The 23,775-nt window shown below is 40.3% G+C and overlaps 1 protein-coding gene across 1 annotated transcript in view; it reads right to left on the bottom strand.

The window, feature by feature from the left end:
- The window catches only part of jade2 (jade family PHD finger 2), a 153,230-nt gene that overhangs the window by 41,769 nt on the left and 87,686 nt on the right, over positions 1-23,775 (bottom strand). Inside the window, exons 5-10 of the mRNA XM_014985165.2 lie at positions 16,724-16,878; positions 11,300-11,511; positions 10,808-10,975; positions 8,719-8,835; positions 3,099-3,470; positions 2,660-2,824 (exon numbers count right to left, since the gene is read on the bottom strand). Coding sequence (XP_014840651.2) covers positions 2,660-2,824; positions 3,099-3,470; positions 8,719-8,835; positions 10,808-10,975; positions 11,300-11,511; positions 16,724-16,878 — 1,189 coding nt within the window. The remainder of the gene's footprint in view (positions 1-2,659; positions 2,825-3,098; positions 3,471-8,718; positions 8,836-10,807; positions 10,976-11,299; positions 11,512-16,723; positions 16,879-23,775) is intronic.

Genomic DNA, 23,775 nt, shown 5'->3' with positions numbered 1-23,775 from the left:
GAGGCGCTGAGGAGTGGACAGAGACGCTGACTGCTCAGGAGGCTGGCCAGGTCTGGAGCGATCGATAACGGCTGAGCGCTGACAGAGGAGGCAAACGGCTCCGCCGGCCGGACTTTATCATCCAAAGCGGAGACCAAACCTCAGGAAGCTGCTCGCCAAGAACAAACGTTTCTGTGAAATTCAGGAGGTTTTAGGTACATTTTCAAACGTTTCCAGCAGTTTGGAGAAAAAACACAAATGAACTAAAGAATGCAGTTTCAGTTCACTATCATTTATTGATGTCTTGTGATATTATTATACTTTATGCAGCAGGGAAAAGCTAAAATATGACATTTTATTCTTTTTGTCTTTTGCATTTTTCATCCGGTGTTCTGTCAGATCAGCATGCGTTGTCAGATACTCATACCTTAGCTCAGACATGTATAGCTGTTATTACCATGTGGCTGTATTTAATCAGTGACAGAATCATGACGTAGATCATCATACACTTTATTAACAGCTGTATGGCATCCTGACTTGGCGGTTAATGAGTTTTACACAGTGTGTTGTAATTGACTGCAGCTGCAGCCAGACCTGCTTTAAACACACTTTGAAACCATGACAACGCATCTATATCTATATAGTTATCGTATTATATCATATTATAAAGAACTTAATGACTTATTTTCTTGTTGCTGAACTGACGACTCCACTGAGGGTCGGACTTCTTAAGGCTCAGGCGTCTTGCTACTCGCTGCATGTGTGCCAACCTCACAGCGTTCGGGTTTCTGACAGAACATCTGGACTGCTGAACGTCTTTCTGCTACAAGGTAAAGTTTTTCCATTTGTGTTAAAATCTCATAGTGAGATATCAGAAGTTTTAAATCTTTTTCTTTAGGGTACAAAATGCAGCACAAACTTAGAAATGCAGAAGTAAAACAGGTCAAACATGTTTTCCATGTCTTTCATTCCCTCTAAGTCATAAACAGAAACGCTGACAACAAAAGTTAAATAAATCTTCTCACTGAGTTTTCTGGCATTTAGCAAATAGAAATAATTCAGGTAATTATGGCTGACCCAACAAGAGAAGTTTGGTCTGATTGAACTTCGTTACCTTTAGATATCAGGTAAAATCAAACATTAGGTTACAGTTTATCAGTCTGTGCAGTTTGAATATGAGGAACTTTCAAGGACTTTATATAGAAATCAAAGACTTTCCAAACCTGGAACTTGAAACATGTTCAAGGATTTCCAGTACCTGAATAAAGCGTCTCTGTTTTCAGGAGGTTTTATTTATTTTTCCTTCCTGGCGTTTCTTCCCAGCAGAGAGGAGATGAAAACAGAAATCCATTATTTTTCAGTTTGCTGCAGAATTTTAAGTCATCTGGTTGAATTGCTGCCGCCTAATTGCCAGATGGTCGCCCCACTGCGAGCCAAATTGAATCAGCCGAGTTAAACCGAACCGGTTCTGATCGGGCCAAATGGGCTGCATGAAAACAGAGACGTGAGGAAGAAATATTAAACAGAAACCAGAATGTTTAGTCTGCAGCCTGATGAGAGAAAACGGGTTGGTTCGCGGCTCGGAAGGTTTCCAGGAGATAAAAAGCATCTTAGATTTCCTTAATGAGCTAAAGAAGCTGAGCTGAATTAAAAAGCTGCACATCAAACCAGGTTTTCCTTCTTTACCTGAGAACTGGGTGTCGGGGAGCAGGGGCGCCAGACTGAACCTGCAGGAATCATCTACAGAAATATTCTGAGTCGGTTCTGGTTCCTGTGATTTCATTGTTTCACCTTGTGAGCTGCAAGCAGACTGACGTGCATCAGTGTTAGCTCTTTGCTAGCATTAGCCTGCTTTATACAGAAAGCAGGCTAATGCTTTCTGTATAAAGGTAGATATATATGCCTCAGCATTTATATCTACCTGGTGATTAAAAGGCCTGACAGAAAAACTGATTCATGGTTAAAAACTTTGGGACATTTCAGTGATCGATTAATCGATTGTTCTGATGATTCATTGGATTAGAAATGGCCACATTTTGTATATTTTTTTAACTACTAAGGCCTTTTTATACACTGTTAGAACAGATTTACAGACATTTTGGTCTGAAATGCAAAATGTTTAGATTTTTTATACGGTTTCAGCTTAATTACTCCTTTCAATATGTTTTTTTTAGCAAATACTCCAATTAACGATTAATCTATTACTATATTAGTTAACAATTATTTCACAATTAGTTTAATGTTTTCCAAAGTTTTGCAGGCTCTCTTAATGCTTCCAGCCTCTGACTGGTAGAAGAACCTGAGGGACCAAACCTCATATTTTCACTTCACTAAACACCATTTACTCAACAACTCTTCCTTCGCCTCCATCTTCAACAATCACACCAAGAGTCTGAGGGTTTCCAGCCACCAAACCCATAAAATGCCACGTTCGCCGTGTTACTTCAAGGTTTATGTCAAAGTGTCAGACACAGCTTGTTCAAACTGAAACAGCAGCGCGTTTCGTCTCGCCATCTTCTGGTTTCCAACAAAAGCAAAGAAAGTTCCCACCGCCTCTTTAACTGGAAGCTTTTCTTCCCACCACAGACTCAACATGGTGGAACCAGGCCAACAGGAGGTTAACCTTTCAGAATAAAACGCAGCTGCGGCGTTTCCTCCAGACGGACACGTTGCCACTCACCCTCTCCAGGTCCTGGCGCAGGTGAGTGAAGAGTTTGAGTCTCCTGTAGAGGACGTCCTGCTCCTGCTGGGCCAGGTTGTCCACCTCGTCTCTCTTTAGCGCCACCAGCGGCTGGTTGAAGTTGGCCTTTCGCTTTAGCTTCCAGAACTGATATAAGAAATCCACCTGCAAAGTAAACACAGGAAGCAGGCTTTATTTCTTTTGGATGCAAATCACTAAATCATGGCAGCGAACGAGTCGCTGACTACAACAATTATTAGGTTTCCAACAAAAGACAGAAACTTTGAGATTAAGCTCAGAAATTATGTAGAAAATAAATGGAAATTTCTCAGTTTCTAAAATCAAAAGTTTTTTGTTACATTTCAACTTATGGAGCCCAGAAATGTCCTTGTTTTTCCAGTAATATTTCAGGGTGTTTTTGTGAATGCAGCCGGCGTACCTGCAGCAGCGGCAGCCCCAGGTTCTCGGCGACGTCGCTCGGCTCCACCAGTCTGTAAAACTCGTCCTCCAGCTCCTGGAGCTTCTGCTTCCTCTGGCTCACCTTCTCCCTCTCCAGCTGGTCCCGCTCGGCCCGCTCCGACGCCGACACCGGCTGGGACGCCCGGCTCTGCTCCGGGTCGCCGGAGCCGTTGGGCTCGTGGTGCTGCTCGGGTCTGGCCGCTCCGTTGGTGCCGTTGGCGGCGGAGCTGTGATCCAGGCAGAAGGACTTGAAGCGAACCTCGTCGTTTTCGGCCAGGATGGTCTTCATCTCCAGGCCGTGGTCGAAGGCGCACGTCACATGGAAGGCCACGATGCAGGAGGGCGTGGAGCACTGCAGGGCGACAAAAACATTTCCACCTCAAACCACAGCTCAGTTTGGGTTTGAAGGCTAATTGTTGGTTTTTTTCCACCAATTCGCTCCTTGTTTCTAGAGACCTGCTGCATTTTATTGTTTATCACAGGAAGTTTCACTGGAGGGTAAAAACAGATTCTTTTCCTTGCCATCCGCGGCGGCGCTGCTGCAGCAGAACCGTTGATGCAGCTGTTAGTTTAGTGCAGAGCGCCGCAGCAACGGGAAGATCACGCAGAAAAACTGTTAACAACTCTGTGAACAACTCCAAACTACTTTTTTATGGCTGTCTCAGTTGCCATAGCAACTGACAACAACACCACCACTAATGTTTCAGGATTCAACACCAAAAAAACACTCAAACATTTCCCTCATAAAAAACAGAACATTCAGTCGGTTCGTTTTATGTTTTCAGGCTTGATGTTTATTTTGCAATTATTAATAAGCGATCACCGTGGTAGATTAGCTAGCGCTGCTGTTAGCTAGGCTAACACAGCGATGGTAGATTAGCTAGCGTGCTGTTAGCTAGGCTAACACAGCAGTGGTAGATTAGCTAGCGCTGCTGTTAGCAAGGCTAACACAGCGGTGGTAGATTAGCTAGGGCTGCTGTTAGCAAGGCTAACACAGCGATGGTAGATTAGCTAGGGCTGCTGTTAGCAAGGCTAACACAGCGGTGGTAGATTAGCTAGCGCTGCTGTTAGCTAAGTAGATTAGCTAATTTAATCACCTGATCTACTGATGATCTGTCACAGTTGGTGTTTAGGTCACCTTTTTATATGTTAATTGAACCGAAACACAACGAATCCTGCAGCACATCTACATGTGAAGATGGTCATAGTCAAGTTAGCATAGCTGACCTACTTTCCTCGATATTTAATTAAACTTTTTCTTGGCCTTGTTATCTAGTTCTGCTGACGTCATAGCAACATTCTCGTGATTAAACATTCTTATATCATGGCTGTGATTCTCCATTGTACAACTTAGAAGAGATGATTGACATAAAAGTCATTTCTAATTTCATTTTTAGAAAAGAAAAAGAAAAAAACCTAAAAATCTGGGATGAAAATAAAAAATCTAACATTATTTTTAAGCCCAGTTTTACTCCAAAGTGTTTTCTGCCCATTTACTCCATCACTGATGTTCCAACAGAAGTGCAACAAAGCAGAAAAAGAAACCAGGTCACAACAAACACGGATCCCTCGCCAACCTCCGCTGGCATTTTGGTAAGTTGTGATAGTTTGAGTGTTTCTCAGCGCGATTCATTGCAGGTCATCCAGAGCGGCGGCCTCCCACCGCGTCTCCTCAGGCGCGGCGCGATCCCGCCAGTGTGAGCGCTGTCGGCGCCGTGTTCCTGAGCGCCTGTGAATGTGTGAGCAGGTTTGCTGCTTGTACTTGTCAGAGCAGTTCAGCATTCAGCAGGGCTGTGCGCTGCGTTTGTGTACGAGCGCCAGCGACCAAACCTGCCTGGTCCTAAACGCTCCGCCATCTGGGAAACAACTCCAGACATACAACCTCCGTCTCCTCTTCCCTCTGATTCAAACCTTCACAGGAGTTTAATTTACCAAGCTGTAATCCTTATTCTACCTGTAAACTGTTCAGGTAGGGATGAGCGCCTGTCGTATCGCTGATCATTTATCATCACAAGAAATTTATCACCATTATTTCTTAAAAACCCCTAAAACTGTTGGGTCCCTAAAACTCCTGTTTGTTCTCATGTGATGTCACACTCCACACTCAATGGCAGCCATCTTGGTAGGCAGTTGCTATGGCAACAATAAACAAGCATAAGCTTAGAACTAGCTCTCGCCTCGTTCCTATAAGCAACACAAGTACAACTACTTGAGTACTTTACCTGCCTCTGTGCAGTACTGAGATGAATATCAGTGATATTTACTGTAGTACTTACTGGTGAACTAGCAGCATTAGCTTAGCTAATGAAGCTATTATCTGCTAGCTAAGCTGGACATGTAGCCACGTGTTGCTACATGTTTTCACTCTGCAGTCACCAGAACAAGAAGAGTTCACGTCCTTTATAAATCCGTTTAAACATTGAATGAATGTCATTTTAATAAATTAGAGTAAATTTAACATAAATTATTTTTGCTTTAATAATTACAAAACATCCAAACATGTTGATTTTTACTCCTTTTCTCTCCCTCTGGACTCCAGGTCTGATCTTATGAACGTCTTTATAACAAGTCATCATTTCACTGAATCATGTTCCTGATGATGCAGCCGTTCTTGTGTAAACACAGCAGATGCATCGTTTTGTTACAAAGCGATGAAAGGTACACTGTAAAACTGCACTTATTTCCAATAAAGCGTCAGAAGGAGCCTGCTGCGGCTGCTCACACTTATTTACTGTCAAAAGGTTGAACTCAGCAAGGAGCCGGCTGCTCGGCGTGAGCCACGACACTGTAAAAAATGCTTTGGCTTTAACCTGCAGCCAGTTTTAAAATGTTTATCTGGTTTTTTGGCTGCATATTAAACAGACTTCTGTCTGTATTCTTCAATCTGCAGGTTCATTTCTGTCTTTTGCCACAGAAATCGCAAAGGTTTTCGGAGGCTGCACTGCCATCAGCATCACGTTTAAACTCTCCCAGTGTTTACAAGTCGGTTATTAAGGAATGAGTGCTGAATGTGAGGAAATTTAGAGGATTTGTCCATCATAAATGGTACATGTCTCAAATGTTTGAGCCTTTTCTGATACCCTGGTTCAGTTTGCATCAGGTACGTTACGTAGAGCTCATGTTTTCTCCTTATTCAACCATTTCTTTCTGAGAAGTTTCATCTCTAAATATTTCTGTAAATCAACTGGAATAAAGGTCATGCTGTCAGTTTCACTTTTAGCTTCAAGGTGAATCAGTCTTCATCGGCGCAGATGGAGGGTTTGCATAGTGTTGGGTGAGATTAATTAATATTTTCAGTTGTGTTTGACCAGCTGTGTAAAATCTGCAGTTTTGACAGTTTTTTCTAATTTTATGAAAGGAAAAATCAGTGTGTAGCTTAAGATTTTTACCCTCCAGGGGTTTGCATGTTACAGCTATTTAAGTCGTTAAGTACCAGTTTATATAAGACAGAATGCTTTGGGTTTCAATCTTCAGCTCAAACTAAGTTTTGGTCCAAACCAGATCAAAGTTTTATTTCAGCCTCTCATCCTTCAAATCCCAGATATTTAAAGTCAAAATGTCTAAAAGTCTCCAAACTGGTTTAGTGGATAACCTCATTAGGCCGGCGCTCAGATTCACGCCGCAGGTTTTCCAGGCTCACCTGTTCATGTTGCAGTCAAACTGATCCTCTTGAAGGATTTGATAATTACCAAAGTGAAGTTATTAAATGCATATTATTCACAGTGAACACTGGCAGTCATGAGACAAACGATGTAAACGAGGAAGTTAAAACTGATGAAGAAAAGATTCATACAGAAACAGAGTCAGACTGAGGACCAACACTCTGAAAAATTAGTTACATTTAATGGATCAATACAAACTTTGTCACTGTGAAATTTATACTTCAATTTATAGAGTCTAAACAAAGACTGACTGAATATCTGAGAAATTAATGACAGATATTTAATCTGCCCGTCATAAAAATCAGTTAATCAACTAATCAAATGATTAATTAAAATCAGCTCACTAATTTCCAATCTGATGATTAACAATTTTTAAGTGCAGTTTTGTTTACAGAGGCATCATAAAATATTTATTGTCTGTTATGTTTTTTTTTTTGGATATTTAAAATATCTTCCAGTCAAAGATCAATAAAATATTAAATTTTATTAATATTTTATTGGGAAATTGTGCTAATAGTGAATTAAGACAAAATTAACAACTTTTGTGATAAACTGGAACAAATAAAACCTATTTAAAAGAGAATAAAGGAGTAAAACATTATAAATCTGTTATAAAATCACATGAACTGCCTGCAGTTCATCTGGAATGAACTTCCAGAAAACTGCACAGCAGCCGAAACACTGAGCTCCTTTAAATCTACACCAGCTGGATGTGGAGTTGCTTCTGAACCAAAATAGATAAAAACATTTTGATCCATATGTGATGTTGGACTGTGTTGTTCCTACTTTGAACTGCCTGAAATGAGCAACACGAATAAACCTGACTGACTGCAAACCAAGGCATTTATACAGCTGAAGATGAAACAACGAACAAAATGATGATGCAGAAAACATTTAGTCTTTTTCATGGCAGGTTATTCAGAAGAGAAAGAAAAATAATCAATTCTGAAACTTTTAACGAGGAAAATCCTCCACTTCATCGCGCTGCCATGTAGCATCAGCATCTTTACTGTGTGTGTGTGTGTGTGTGTGTGTGTGTGTGTGTGTTCGTTCATCCGCCTCCAGCTACAGAAACATGAGAGTCAGATTCCCTCCCTGTGGGCAGATCGGCTCAAAGGCTCACAGTTAATCTACAGCATCAATACGGTCAAAGCAAACACTCCCACGGCTGCACAAACGGCTCATCTGCTGCACATCCAGAATCCTTCCAGAACACACACACACACACACACACACACACACACACAGCTAGGGGCTCACCTGGACAACACGAGCTAACTGGGTTTGTTTCAGGGGAGCAAAATTAAAAACCATTTGAACTGAATGAATTATGTTCAATTACAGATTTGTGGAAACACAAAATGTTACCAAGTATTTTTCTTTATTTTCTAGTGTAAATGTCTTAATACGCTAGAAATAAGATAAAAGTAGCTTACAGGTAACTGTTCAGCCAGAATTAAGACTTTGGTTGAAGTCAATAATTCCTCAATATCGATATATTGATGAAAATATTTCTACTTCCACTGGTCGGTTATGAAGCGCATTCCAGCACCGAGGCGCTTCAAAGTGCTTTACTTAATGCAAAGTAACAGAAAACTGATGTTTGATCAAATGTCATCACCAAAGTCATGCCCCTGTCAGCATCCACAGTTCTTCAGCTGTTTCCACACTTCAGCCTCATTTCAGGTTAAATTCACACAGAAATCATGACGGCGTGGAAAAATGTTTGTAACGCTGTTAGAAATAGGAAACCAAGATAACAATGTGACCTTCAGTTATTCTAAAAATACTGTAAATATCTAATATGTTGTTTACCCCTCTAGAGGTTGTTGATGTTTCCCTACTACTCACATTTCTCATCCTCTGACATTTATTTCTATAAAAATATAGAGGAACAGGGTGGCCTCTGCCGCCCCGGGCCGTTCTGGGGCTCCGTACCTGGATGCAGGTTCCTGTGTGTTCTCGGCACAGGCTGCAGGACAGAGCCCAGCGGCTGGCGGGGATGTGGGACACCTTGGTGATGGGCTCCATCTTCTCCGGGCAGCCGATGCTCACCTGCAGAAAAACAGGCAGCAAAAGTTCAGTCACTCATATCAGTAATTCAGGAATCAAAGGTAAACACACACAGGCTGTGCAGAAGGCTCCACTAATGCTTTTCAAAGATGTACAGTTGTATAATTGTGCATCTGTTTGCAGCCATTTCCTGAGTGTAAAGGTTGAGTTGGGGGCGTGGCCAGCAGCAGATTATTGGATTTAAAGTGACAGAGACCCTAAATGGGCAGAACTGAAATTTGACTCAGAGTTTTGTGCCTAATATTTAATGAACGTGTTTTGAATAGGCCGATCCTAAGCTGTTCCAGAAGCCTGTGAGTTAGACCCGTCACAATAACAAATTTTAAATTGTCCCAGAAGTAAATGATGATATTGGTGTTTTGAGACCATTTTCCAGTAATTTAATGGTAATAACGGCATAATAATGCAAGATTCTTAAAGATCAATAAAATTTAAATTCTAATGAACATTTAAAATATCCAAAATAAACAAAGCAACAAATAAATGAATTATAAAGTGTAAACTGGCAGACTGCAGACCAGCTTTGGTAAGGAAATAGAAAACTGGTCATGAGTGACTCCTCGTGTGTTGAGACAGGCCCAGTTTGAGTTGTTGCTGCTCTTTCCTCTGTTTGAATCCTGTTTTCTGTGCCGGTCCGATCAGAGCCGCTTCGGATCCGGACCTCCACCAGAAACTCGTTCCAGCAGCACTTATCATCTGAGAGCCGTTCAGCTCCTCTTCCTCTGGTTTCTGAAGCAGCGCTCTCTCTCCGTAAGTCGCTCCATCCTTCTGGAAGCGTTTTGCTGCCAGAGCGAATATTTTCCGTGTTCTGGGTAAAACGCTCCAGCAGAAGGATTTCCAGCTCAGGCTTGATGTGATTATCTGATCAGATCATTTTGTGTGCAGACTTTAAACATCCTGATTTTTATCCAATTACCAAAAAGCTGGCAGGTGAAAAATGCTAAAATATGAAAATCCATTCATGGAAAAAAGGTTCTGTGTAAAACAACAGAAGGTGCCTTTATTATAATCTGTTGCAGTTAAATTTAATTTAAACTTAATTTGAGCTTCTGAAGGTATGAAGGACAGAAAGGATCAGCTGAAAGCTCACATTCACCCAAACACATTCAGATTATTTGCTTTTCTTCATGAAATTATTTCACATACTAAATGGTTTTTTTTCAAACTGCAGAAGGTTTGAAAACAAAATGAACAAAATCTGCTCCAAATGTAACATCTGGCAAAAAGCAGCACTGAAAATGATTTTAATTGATCACAGTAAACCTGAACATATTAACTCACATAACTAATAATGTTTTTATTCTTTATGGTGAGAAGAAGAAAAAACGTTTAAAACAGTTTTTCTGGTTATTAATGCTTCAGTACAGAAAACTGTTGGATAATATTCAGATTTAAAAATACTTTACTGATCCCAAAGAGAAAATAAATGCTGTTATAACTCATATTAATTCAATTTTCCAGTAATATAATAATGAAAAACATATTCCTGATAAAGATCAATAAATGTTAAATTCTGGAGAACATTTAACACTGGAAGACATTTTAAATATCCAAAATAAACAAAACAACAGAAACAATAAAGATAATTATGAATTCTCAGTAAACAAAACTGTCCTTCAAAAAAAGGTTTAGATGAGACCAAAAACCCGACTGAAAACTTTTACCATCCAGTTTTTGGTAGAAAGAGAAAAATGAAAAAATAAAATAAAATAAAAAACGATGCATTTTATTATAAGTAGTTTATAATTATAAAAAGGGGGGAAATGAAACACAACCCTATAAAAACAAAAACATCACACTGTGACCTCCAGCTGCCAGTAACAAAGAAAAATATAGTTCTAATAGATGTGCTACAGTGGCCTAGTCAAAGTCCAGACATAGTCTGACCAAGAATCTGCAGTAAACCTCCAACCCGATGTGACGTCGCCTGCAGGGAGTGAATGCTGCGGCTCACCTCGGGGATCCATAAGGCACAGCTGACGTGGACCCACTTGGTTCCACTGCGCGTCGGCTTCAGGGCGCCGCCTCTCTTGGGGCAGAGCAGACATTTGGGCTGGACCCCCAGAGCGCAGGTCCGACACAGCCAGTTACCCTGAGGCACCTTCAGGATGCCGTAACACGCCTGGCAGAGAGCGAGACGTTAGAGACATTTCGTACCGTTCGGACCTGCTGCGCGGCGCTGGAGGCAAACGGACCAATCTTTACTTTAACATCCACAGCGGCGCTGCTGCAGTGCAACGGTTAGCTAAACGAAACCCGAGGATGAAGCAGGGATCAGGTTAGTGCAGCAAAGGGAGAAATCAGGCAGAAAAACGTTAAATCTAAACCTGGATTCTTCTTTTCACATGCATGTTTTGTTTCCCGCAGACCGATGCTAACCTGTTCAGTCAAACTTAAGGATGTTTATTTAGCGGAGAAACAAAAGCAGATTTCGGTGAGGTCTCACCTGATGGACACAGACATTGCACTTGTCACAGAAGACCATCTCGTTTCCGTCTTCTCCCTCCGGCGAGCGGCACACGTCACACACCACGTCCTCGTCGTACTCGATGCCCAGGCCTTCCTCCGTCTCGATGGCCTGCTGCATCTTTTCCTCGCAGACGCGCTCCAGCTCCACCAGAACGGCCTCCATCGTCAGCTCGTCCAGCTCCGGTGAGGCTGGGGGCCGAAACCACGGAACCGTTAAAACGCTGGAACTTTATTCTGTTGAAAAATGAAGCTCATTCTGTTTTTATTCATATGTTAATATGTTTTCAATAGGATTTGATCACTTTCCCACAGTGATTCAAGGACTTTTCAAGCATTTTAAAGGTAAGTTTCAAACTTTTCCAGCCTCAAATGTTGGAGATGAAAACAAAAGACAGTTTTTAATATGATATCATTTATTATTAATAGTGGTTTGTGATGTTATTTTACATTCTACTACAGGAGGGACAAGGTCATCTAAAATATAACTAAACTTTGTTTCTCTACATCCAACTATCTGAGAACAAAACATTAATTTAACAAAAGAATTATAATTTCAGTAACTTGCTTTTAACGTATAAAATAGAAGACAGCCTTTATTGCAATGTCTTTGAGCCGTTACCTAGCAACCCCAGCGAGCCCAGCCCCGTTACCTAGCAACCCAGCCCCGTTACCTAGCAACCCAGCCCCGTTACCTAGCAACCCCAGCCCCGTTACCTAGCAACCCCAGCGAGCCCAGCCCCGTTACCTAGCAACCCCAGCTGGTTTCGTAAATATTCATTACATTAAAATGATGCAAATGGATCTTGTTAAAGTAAACGACCTTCCTGCTCAAATTAAACGCTTCAACATTAAATACAAACAACATTTTTCCACTGAGTTTTCTGGCCAATCCGTTGGATTGGACTTTATCATCAAATTCAAGCATTTTCAAGGATTTCAAGCATCCACTTTTTTGGGGGGATTAAAAAGTGTGATTTCTGGTTTTTATAAAAATATTTAGAGGATATTAACTAAGGATGTTCCTCTGAAGTCGGATTTATTCTTCCTTGATATCAATAAAATAACAGCAACTATAATTAAAATGAAACGGGTCCAACCACCAGGTCTCGGAGGTGTTGGTCCTCATTAATGTTTGGTTCTGACCGTCTCCAGCGATGTTGGTTTTGCTGCCCTGACCCTCATCTGAAAGGTTGCCCCACTAATCTAAAAATAGACGCTGCTCTTCGTTTCAACAGCTTGTCAATGAGGAGCTAAAATCTTGTTTTCATCTCAGATGTCTGTCAGAGGGAAAGGCCTTTCCTTCCTACAACAGTTGATCACGACTTTATAGCCTCACATTAGGATTCCTGTGATTTTCCTCTATTTGAGGACGGACAGCGAACCAGAACTGAACCTGGTTCAATAAGCAGCAGGAGTTTTAACTGCTAGAAGACAAAATCAACCCAGTCTGGTAACAAAGTTCACTTTAAAATTCTGATATGTGTTTTCCACCAGCATGTGGCGCTAGCAGCTCCGCCCACCATTAGGAAAGGTTTCATTGTTAAATCAGTGACTGATGGTGCGTTGATAATTGTTGTCTTTTATGTTCATACTGTTCATCACTTTGATTAGTCAACTTGACTAAATACAGATAACATCTATAAAACAATGCAGTGATTATCAGTGACTTTGTTTCTCATTTATTCTTGAAATTCTCCAGTTCAGGGCATAAACTAAACATTTTAATGCTGTTTCCCTCCTGATGGTCCGGTCGACCCGGTTCTACTGGACCCAGAACATCTGCTCCACCTCCAGCTGCTGTGGCTCTGAGTAAAACCAACCTGTCCCCCTCCTGGCCTGTGGGGGCGCTGCACCAAAAACTACTGAAGGAAACGACACAAAAACCTCTGAAGACACTGAGAGCAACTTCCTTCTTCACCAGATGGAAACAAGATGGAGGATTTTAGCGGTTGGAGGATTTCTCTTTAGGCTAAAGACCAGGAGCCAATTCTGCTGCTAGCGGTAGGCTAGCACGTTAGCTTTGGTTGGATTTACCCAGAATGCCCTGCGCTGTAGTCCACTTCCTGCTTTTTGGAGCGGTCTGTGGTCCGCCTGGTGTTCACATTCAAACCAAGCCAGAGTTCACTTCAGCCGAACCCAGACCGAGGTGGACCAGAGGTCAGAGGTCGGTTAGCGTTCACACCTCACCAACCGAACCGGACTTTTTGGGCAAATTCTGGTTTAATTTTTTTGGAGGGGAGGGGCGTATTAAATAGCTTTTATCCTCTTGATAAATAAAAAGATTAAAGCCGAATTTTATAAATGCAGTCATGTTGCCACTGCAATTTAAATTTGAAAAATTTGAGAGAAAAAAAGCAAAGATAAGATTTATCTGTAAGGGTGTAAAACTGTTTTCTCCATTTATTTCTTTTTCCAGCAGAGCAGAAGTTTGGAGAATTTTTCTGCCGTTGGGGATAAATTAAAACGACCCGTAGAGTTACGGCGTCGACGCTTCAGTTTTCCTTCCAGTGTTTTTACACCAACAGCTCAAGGTTCAGATTTACAGAGTTATTTTTGGCTGCTTCAGTAGGAAACAGACTCAGATTTATGTCGCTCCATGAAATGAGAAGGAAATTAGTCAGGTGTGTTTTTAGGTAACCCTGAGTTAAGTGGAGAAATGCTGCATGTTTTCAGACGAATATAATAAAAGAAGAAGCCTCTGTTGCCCAGAGCTCAGCTCATGCTGTCGTTTGTATTCCTGCTCACTTTGCATCTCAAACTGCTGCCTCGCTCCAAGGCTGCTTAATACGTGATGAAAACGGATCTAACTGGCAAACCAGAGCTCTCAACTAAAAAAACAAAAAGGATCAGAGTTATGAGCAAAGCAAACAGCCTGACCTCCAGGACAGGAGATGCATGGATCTGTCTGTCTGTCACACCATCACCGCTAAGTGGAGTGAAAGGACGCAGATTAAACCAACTGAGGAAGGAACAGCGTCACGTTAAAGGACGTTTCTATGGAGAAGAGCAGTTTAGAGACCTTAGGGCATTAAAAGTGCTGCAGATAAATAAATGCAGGGAGCAAACAAAGCAGCTCTAACAAACCAGGCCACCAATCATTACAGCTCCAACAGTTAAAAAGCTCATCAGTCCACCAAGCAGAGAGTCTGTGGATTCTCTGATTCATCTGCAGGATCCGGCGCTCAGCTGGGAGGATCTTTGTTTAGAGGAGCGGAGCATCCTGAGCCTCCAAGCATTATTTATGTTTCCCCACCATAAAAGAAAAATAACTTTGTTTACTCTTTCTTCTGCATCTTGTTACATATCCAGTGTTTGAAACGTTCATTAATTTCTTTACTCACTCGCATCGTGTTTGATTTCTGTTAGCATTAGCATAGTTAGCATTAAAGTAAAGTTTCCAGTTTTTATGTCACATATACACAAAATGTCCAAGTTAACCTGAAGTTTTAGGCTAAAATGTGTAAAGATCATTTCTGTCTTTAATGCACAAACTTTAACATATGAAAAAAGATATTTATTCCAAACTCGGAACAAATAATTCAAACATATGCAGCAAATATTATAAGGGATAAAATACATGATGTGTATTTTTTACTTTAAACTATTTTACAGGTGTAAATACTATTAAAACTTATATTAAAATATATAATTATAGTGGAAGCTGCAACGCTCCACTTGTGAAAGTAAAATAGCTTCTGCACTGAAAATCGCAACAAGAAGGGAAATTATGAAAAAGGGTTAAAAAAACATGTTTTCCGACTTTTTGATAAGATCAATGTTTCGTGTCATTTTGATCAAATTAGATGCAAATATTCAATAAAAGATGAAAAATGATCTGTATAACAAACATCAGTTGATTCTTCATCATTTTTAGGCAAAATGTGTCCAACTTCCTCCGGAGCTGCGCAGGTTGCAGGGTGCTGCAGTAAAGATTCATCCATTTGTTTTTATGTCATAAACTAACTATAAGTGACTTCAGAAGGATAGAGGAGCTTTTTTTACAGTCACAAATGACTTAATTTTGATGAAAACGTCTTGGCTCCATTAGCAGATTATTTCAGTTATAACATGTTACAAGTGAAATAAGACAAGTTCTTATTACTTGCTGAAAAGTTAGTTCTGTCTTATTCTGAGTGTCCTCAGATATTTGCACTAGAAACTTGACAAAAATTACCTGGTAAGATTTTGTGTTTTTGCAGTGAAGAGTAACTTAGATTTCTTCCCAAAATAAGGAAGAAAAGTTGAAATCTATGTGATCATCTCCGTTTTCTGCGTAGTGAACAACTTCAGCAGACCTTCTGATTAATAACGATTCAAAACACACAGAAGTTTGTTTTTAGCTGTTTTGAAGTGAAAACTGTGGTGCTGCTGTGAACTAAAGCGACAGTTTGACGTTAACCTGCTGCGACATCCTGAGCTGCACGGCAGGAAGCATCGGCTCCGTCGCTCTGCCTTGTGGTTACTGTGTGTGTGTGTGTGTGTGTGTGTGTGTGTGTGTGTGTGTGTGTGTGTGTGTGTGTGTGTGTGTGTGTTGGACTCGGTTCACTTCCAGCACGTTTGGTCTTTGCATGTCGTTCTGCTAACCGATGCTGATAACTGCAGATTTACATTAATCTTACAAAAATGTAATTTCTTCCTTTTTGCTGTCTTTAATTTTGTCTGCTGGCTTGTTGTGACCAGATGTTGAACCAGTGAAAGGTTTTGCAGACGTTTCTGCAGGATTTAATGCCCAGCAGGGATCCATAAACACAAACACTTTATCTGCAAAGGCCTGATGTGATAAGAAATATGAAGCAGAGGAGATGCTCAGGGCGGCCGGACAAATCAAGAGTGAAGGAAAATATGAGCGAGAAGTGGACTCTGTTCACTTCCAGCACGTTTTGTCTTTCCAGTCCAAACCTGCAAAAACGTAATAATTGGATAAAAAGAAATGATTTAACAACTTAAACCTTTTAAACAATATTAGAAAACATTAAAAGGTGCAACTAAACAAATAACCATCTTTTTTTAATCTACTTTTTCTGCATCTAATGCAGTAACAGCAATCCTTAGTATCAAAGGATAAAAAATATTTCTGTTGTCATTTCTGCTTGACTTATCAATAAAGTGCAGAACTAATTAGATTTTGGATTAACAGATTAATAACTGGAATCAAAATGTGCTTAACAGGAGATGTTTTAAAATAATTTGATCCAGGTGAAGCTAAAACTACAACTTCAGACGTTCAAACAAAGACGGTGTTTTTATGTTAAATGCAAAATGTTTTCTTTTGTAGTTTGGTTTAATTTTATGTTATTCACTTCAGTGATTGGTTTGAGCTGCTGCTGCTGCAGCTGTTAAAGCTGCTGCAGCAGCTGTTAAAGCTGCTGCAGCAGCTGTTAAAGCGGCGGCGGCGGCTCACCCATGTGCCTGAACTCCTGGTTGACCAGCTGCAGCCAGGTGACGTCCAGGTCGTCCAGGTCGTAGCAGCCGTGTTGCTGCGATCGAGGAGGCTGAGCGTCTCCCTCCTCCGTCTGGCCGTCGGCCGACACGCCGCCCGTTGACTCCTGCTGCGACCTGAAACACCAACAGACATGTTTTACTCAGGAGCCGTTTCTACGGCAACCCATGAGGTCAGTCAGGCTAACAGGTTGTTGGAAGCAGCTCATGATCAGAATTCACAGATTCTGCTGGTTGAACGGGTCAGGATGGATCTGTGGTCTGTACCAGAGGAGTCCAGAGTCGGTCCTGCAGGTTCGGCATCCTGCATGTTTCAGTTCCTTTCTGGTGGCGGAAACTTCAGCAGGTCACTGTTCTTCTCAGGCCTCTACTGAGCCATCATTGATCCAAGTGCTTTAAACCAGGGAGGAACTAAAACATGCAGGATGCTGAACCTCCAGGACCCACTTTGGACACCACTGGTCTATACAAAACCCGTTCATTACATGTTTATATTAAATCATTCTTGGATAATCAGATTTTAGTGCGAGATGTTTTAGGGTCTCTGTCACTTTAAATCCAAACGATCTGCTGCTGGCCACGCCCCCAACTCATCATTTACACTTACACAACGAAATCTCTGCAAACAGATGCACAATTATACAACCATACGTCTATGAAAAGCATTAGTGGAGCCTCCTGCACAACCAACCAGAACGCAGCAAGTCAACAACAAAACTCTTGTCTTTTCCAGCAGCCGTTGTACAGAGCATACAGCAGGAAAACCAGATGACCAAACACTGTGGTTGCTAGGGTAACGGGCTGGGCTTGTCTGTGGTTGCTAGGTAACGGCACAGTGCCCATGGAATGAGATGTTACATTATGATGGTTTATGAAATGGCTCAAACAAAAAACTTATTGGCAGAAAACTTTTTTTTAATCTTTTAGAGACCCAGATGGAATAAAAAAACATGTAAAGTGTAAATATATATGGCAACAGGTCACCTTTAAACTTTTTGATTTTAAAGGTTTTTTACAGTAAAAAACGTTTAAAACTTTGCTCCAACATGGCTAAACCAAATAAAGTTTAATAAACAATAAACTAAACCTCAGGTCTCAGTCACATAATTGAACAAACTGAAACAACTTATGTCATTATGGGTTTTGAACAGCACTGCAGCTTTAAACCCGTTTTTAAAGTGCTACATAAATAAATGTGACGATGAAGAGCAGGTTTTCTCTCCTTCCTCTCCTTCAGTGCTGATGTCACTATAGAAACACAACCAGAGCAAAGATGGGAAAAGAAAATGCAGGTAAATCGATTCATTTATTGATTTATCCATCCGACTCCATCCTTTATTCTTTCTTTCCTTTGTTTTTCCTCGTCTGTTTAAGGTGGTGAATGTTAATATTTATGACATTTGATCCCTTAAAGCATGAAGCTGCCGTCACAAACCCTGCAAACAGTTTTAATCCGGAAAAGTGTTTTTCCAGACTTTCCCAGCGTTCCTGCAGTCTGTCCCTGGCAGACCTGCTCTGCCCTCTGGGCCTCAAGCTCTAAATCACAGTTTGACAAATTCATTAAAAGGAAAAGTCTTCAGAAACAATGTGAACGGCGGAGCGGTGACAGGAAGCTCCTCCGGGTTGCGTCTCGTCTCCGGAGCCTCTGGCCTCAATGTTTCTGTCAACAGCAGCAGGAAATGAGGTCAGGAACTCTGGGAATCAATAAAACTGAAACGATCTCATCTGGACAGGAAGCAGCAGCGAGTAAAACGCCCAGAGAACGGACCGACCACACCCGTTCGGTCCGCCGTGACCAAAACCGACCAGACACACAACAGCTCTGAATTTAAATATCAATATCATCGCTCTCATCTTCAGTTTCATGATACGCTGCAAAAACACTAAACAGAACCAAGTAGTCTTGGTCTAATTCATGGTGAAAATAAGTACAATAAGATAAAACTAACTCAGAATCAATAATTCCTTAATATTGATGAAAATGTTTCAGTTCCACTGGCCGATTATTCCACAGAGAGAACTGCGCCGTTACCTAGCAACCCCAGCCGAGCCCAGCCCGTTACCTAGCAACCCCAGCCGAGCCCGGCCTGTTACCTAGCAACCCCAGCCGAGCCCGGCCTGTTACCTAGCAACCCACTTTTAGTTCCATGGGCAGATTATTTCACTTATAACAAGACATTTTTTAATGTTATAAGTGAAATAATCTGCCGGTAGAATTATAAGTTCTTCATTAAAATTAAGGAATTATTGCCTTAAATGGTGTAAATAAACAATTCAGCTAATTTTTAATGAGTAAATAAACACTTTGTTGACTACAGATTAATACTAGTCAACAAAGTGTTTCATACTGTATTAATCTTTTGTAGCGAAGGATGCAGATGAAAAATCTTCTAACATCAACATGAGGAGCTCCGGCCTCCTGCTGAGCTGATCATCAGTGCAGCGTAGAGGCAGGATGTGCTGTGGTGGCGCAGCGGTTCAGCACAACCCACATATGGAGGCCTTGGTCCTCAACGCGGCCGTCGCAGGTTCGATTCCCGGCCTGGCGACCTTTGCCGCTCGTCTTTCCCCTCTCATTACCAAATCGTTGCTGTGATGAATGTGGACAGTGGGAAACTTTGTGCTGCTGGTTCAGTTTCCCTTCGTTATGCAACGCGGTGTGGAAACTGGATCCCATCAGGCTCTGAATCCACTCACTCACTTCCTCCTGACATCAGCCTGCAGTTTCCTTTACGGCAGGATTTATGGACGCTTTATTTGAAAGCAAGGAAAGATGACTTCATGTCTCATTTGAAACTTTCAGCAAACACAAAAGGACTTAAATTCACAAACACATTCAAGCTAATTAAATTAAACACAAGGATTTATAGTGGCTTAAGAACAAGTGGGGTCTATTTCTGCTTATGTTTAATAAGAGATCTTATTGTTTTATTGCCAGTGTTTCCCATAAACGTCTGTTTCCTCTCCGTTTGTCCAGAATCACATATCGGCCTGATAAAAGCTCCACAGTAAGCTTCAGTTTCCCGTCCGCTTCGTCCTCACACACATTCTAACCTTACACACTCATCGTTACACATTAGCACATTGATTCGCTTGTTATGGTTGAAATTGTCCATTTGCAGACAAAATGGATCAGACTTATTTTTTATTTTTATGAGTAATGGATGCAGTGGGAATGCTGCTCATCACTGATGGATAATTACCAGAACGGCAGCATCAAGTGGAAAAAAGGAGCATTCAGGGACGACGTGTGAATAAACGGCACAGGCGCCGAGATGGAGAAGCACGGTGGTGGCAGCATCATGCTGACTCAGCCAAAAGGTTTTTCCATCAAATGTTAAGGACAGTTATGTTAACCAGAGAACAGGAAACTGGAGACATCCAGTCAGGTTGAAATGTCCAAATTAGAGCTGGGAAATAAATCCATTTAATCAATTATTCAAAGTTTTGCTTTTTGAAAATTTAATGTTTGGAAAATCTGGATTTTTTATTTTTTTTTCACCATAGTGATTTTAGCAAACTCAAAAACTACCGTCTTCTTTGACAAGTGAGTTTTACAGCTTTTATTTATTTAGACTTTGAGTTTGAGAGTTACAAGAATAAAGTTTTAATATCACCGGAATAAAGTCTTATAATCAGGAAAATAAAAAAGTAATTTTACAAAAACTCCAACATGAAAAATAACAAAAAATGAAGAATATTGAGCATCTTTCAAAGTTAAACTTTATAAGTTTTATTTATCCTTTAATCAGGATCAAATTATTATCAGTATTACTTTGAAGCTTTTTCTCGTATTTTTAAAATCTTTTCCTTTTTCTTTTGCATATTTTTTCTTCTACTATCATGATTTTATTCTCATAATTAAACTCAAATTCTTGCATTCTTTGCTCCGTTACTTTGTAATTTATTGTTTTGTAAAGACGGTGAGCAAAAAAAAAAATAAAAAAATAAAAAGATTAAAATCCGACCTGGTGCAAAAAAATCATTTATTGAATTTTTGAGCCAAACCATCCAGACTGAGATGTTTCTGCCTTTTTAATGGCAGCAGTGCTAAATACACTGCAAAAACACAAAATCTTACCAAGTAATTTTGGTCTAAATGAGGCAAAACTTCAGATGAGGTTTTTTTATGTCCTAAAATTGAATGTAAAAAAGGCTTCAATGTAAAATGTACCAATGTATTTGTACAATTTATATATAAACTGATAATTAAAATAATCATCAGTTGACGTCTGCCAGCTTTTCTCTTCAACTCCTCAAACACTGATAAAGTTCAGCCCATTTTCATGTCAATATCTTAAATCAAACGCAAACAAAAGTAAAATTTTAAACGTTTTCAAGGTGGGAAATATTTTCCTCCTTGGCTTGTCGTGTGTGTTTACCTAAAGCAGAGCCAGAGGAGTGAAGAAAGCCAGAGAAGAGACATATTTTACAGTTCTCCCCTCGGAGTCGTAACAACAGGACAGCTAATTTAGCTTTGATCTTTATGGTTTGTGTCATGAAATATTCAGGAGGATCTGCACACGGCGGCCTCCCATTCCTAAACAATGAAACCTAAACACGGCTCCTCGGCACGCCGCCGCTCCGCTCCGAGGAGCTGGAGAATCTCTCACCCATCAGCCGGAAAGTTACGACCACAGATGAGGAAAGAGGGAACGCCGCCGCCGCTGCCGCTTAACTGGTGAGCAAAATGTTACATCAGTTCAAAGAACAGGAACATGTAGGCTCTCTGGTAACACGACGTTTTCAGACTGAAATCACATCCAGACGGTGAAAATAAGTTAAGAACTTTATTCAGGAAATCTGCAGGTTTCAGTAAGAAACATTTAAGAGAAATTTAATAATGAAACCCTCAATAAAACTTAAGACCAGAAAAACTATAAAAAGTAGAAAAATTAAGCAGAGGAGTTAAGAGTACCTAAAAATATTACTCAACTTAGCAGCAAAACCAGCTGACCGAACGTGCTGGAGCTCTGTTTGGGTTGCTAGGTAACGAACTGAACCCTGCCGGGGTTGCTAGGCAACAGCCCAGTGTCTCTCAGCATATCTAGGTATTTGAAATGTTTCATTCTCCAAACACCTGCTTATTTCCAAAAAATGGCTGGATTGGTTTCTGAAGCTCTTGATCTGTTTTTAGAAACAACCGAGACACAAAAAAAAAAAAAAAAAACGATCCCGTTTGCTCAAGTAAAGAGAAAAGTTTCCATCCAAGAAATTAATCAAGAGTCAAAAAGTATTTGGTAAAAAACTACTGAGTAGTTAGAAAAAGTACTGAGTAACTGATCAAGTTATCAATCATTTAATATTTAAAAATGACATCATCTGACCAACCAAAATATGAAGTTGAGGAAATTTTTGGTGTTTTAAGAACCAAAATGACAATGATTCATATAAGTAAATAAATACAAAATCAGATAAAATATCTGTTTCCAATTCGGTTTCTTTGAATAAAAAAACTTCTGAAACTTTAACAAAAACTGCAGGTGTGATTCTGAGTCCGGTGGATTTTGGTTAAAACATTACTCGAGTAAATATAACTAGTCACTACCCAACTCTGAAATTAAACGTAGCACAAGTTGTGAAAAAAGCTAGCTAGCTAGCAAAGGTAAAGTAGCATCTGGCTACCGGTAGCCCGCATCGCCTGGAGCCACAGCTTGTTTAACTCAAATTTCTGTCCGGCAGAAAAGGAAAAAATCTACATATGGGATTATTTAGGTTTTTCGTGATGAATTTTAAGGCCTGTGATTAATTAATTTAAGGCCAACGTTTAAAGAAATTCTTCATATTTTGTTCTTAAAGAGAAAGATGTTCTTTTAGATGGTCTTGTAAAAGTTTTTCTGCCTTCTCGCCTTTGTTTATATGTAAACAACGGCGGTTTTTAGTCACTGTAGAGAAAAAAGTTACTTATATTCATCTGTTGATGCGTGACTGGACCATGTTGATTCTCGGTTCAGATTCTTTGGGGTAAATATGAAATTAACTGAATGAAAATTAAAAACTTTTGAATATTTTATCATTTTAAAATTGCTGGATAAAAATAGATAACGAGGTTTTTCTTGACCTCATCAGTCAAAATGATGGACAATAAAAGTAAGATCTACTTGTAATAAAACTCAACTGAGCAGGTCTTTGCTAAATGCTTATTTATTTAAAAACAACTTTCAGAAACGATTCATTCGGACTGGATCGAGTTAAACATCAAAGAAAAACTGGAGAAATATCGAACAAGAACCCTTCAACAGACTAAATATGTGAAACTTATAAAATAAAATATAGAAGGTAGGTAAACAGTTTGACATTATTGAATATCAAATTAACAAGATCTGGTTTAACCAGATGAGAAAAAAAATAAATACAAAAATAACTGAAAAGGACAAGAGAAAATGATAAACGTATGAAGAGGAGGAGGAGCAGAGAGTCGGTAGTTTCCGTTCTTTCCCTGCTCCCATGTGTTTCTCACCACTCTGTAAATCTGGCGCTCCATTTTCATAAAACACCAATAACGATCTTTTCACAGGGCGCAGCGAGGTAGACGGTGTTTACACAAGACGTTTCCAGTGTGGGCTGAGCCGGCTCTGACAGCGAGCCCACACAGGACACGTCTCGTTTAAACAGACATCGACTCCTGACAGATCGCTCACACAGAACAGGAAGCCGAACGGAAAGCAGCGCGGGACGGAGAAAATCCTTCAGACCGACAAACACAACATACTTTTAATTAGTCAGAGACAGCAGCTGGTGTGAAAAAGATAAAACTCTCAAACTCATTTCTCTATTTATATTTAATGTTACAATGAAAGTAGCATCCTAAATTAGAAGCTGTTCCAGTCAAAAACATGCAGAGGTTTTACACTACGCTGATGATAATCTGACATTTTTGGAAGAGAATAAGGCAGTTTGGCAGTTTAGTGTCTGATCAAACTTAGGTATCTCTCTATTACAAGAAAAATAAGACTAACAAACCCACTGCAAGCTTGAAAAAAGTTGTGAATTTGTGGAAAATGAACAAATTTG

Source organism: Poecilia mexicana, unplaced genomic scaffold (assembly GCF_051168715.1).
Source record: "Poecilia mexicana isolate PSO_F unplaced genomic scaffold, ASM5116871v1 scaffold_14, whole genome shotgun sequence".
Classification (NCBI taxonomy): domain Eukaryota; kingdom Metazoa; phylum Chordata; class Actinopteri; order Cyprinodontiformes; family Poeciliidae; genus Poecilia; species Poecilia mexicana.
The sequence above is the reverse complement of the archived record's forward strand: the minus strand, read 5'-3'. Positions and strand labels throughout refer to the sequence as shown.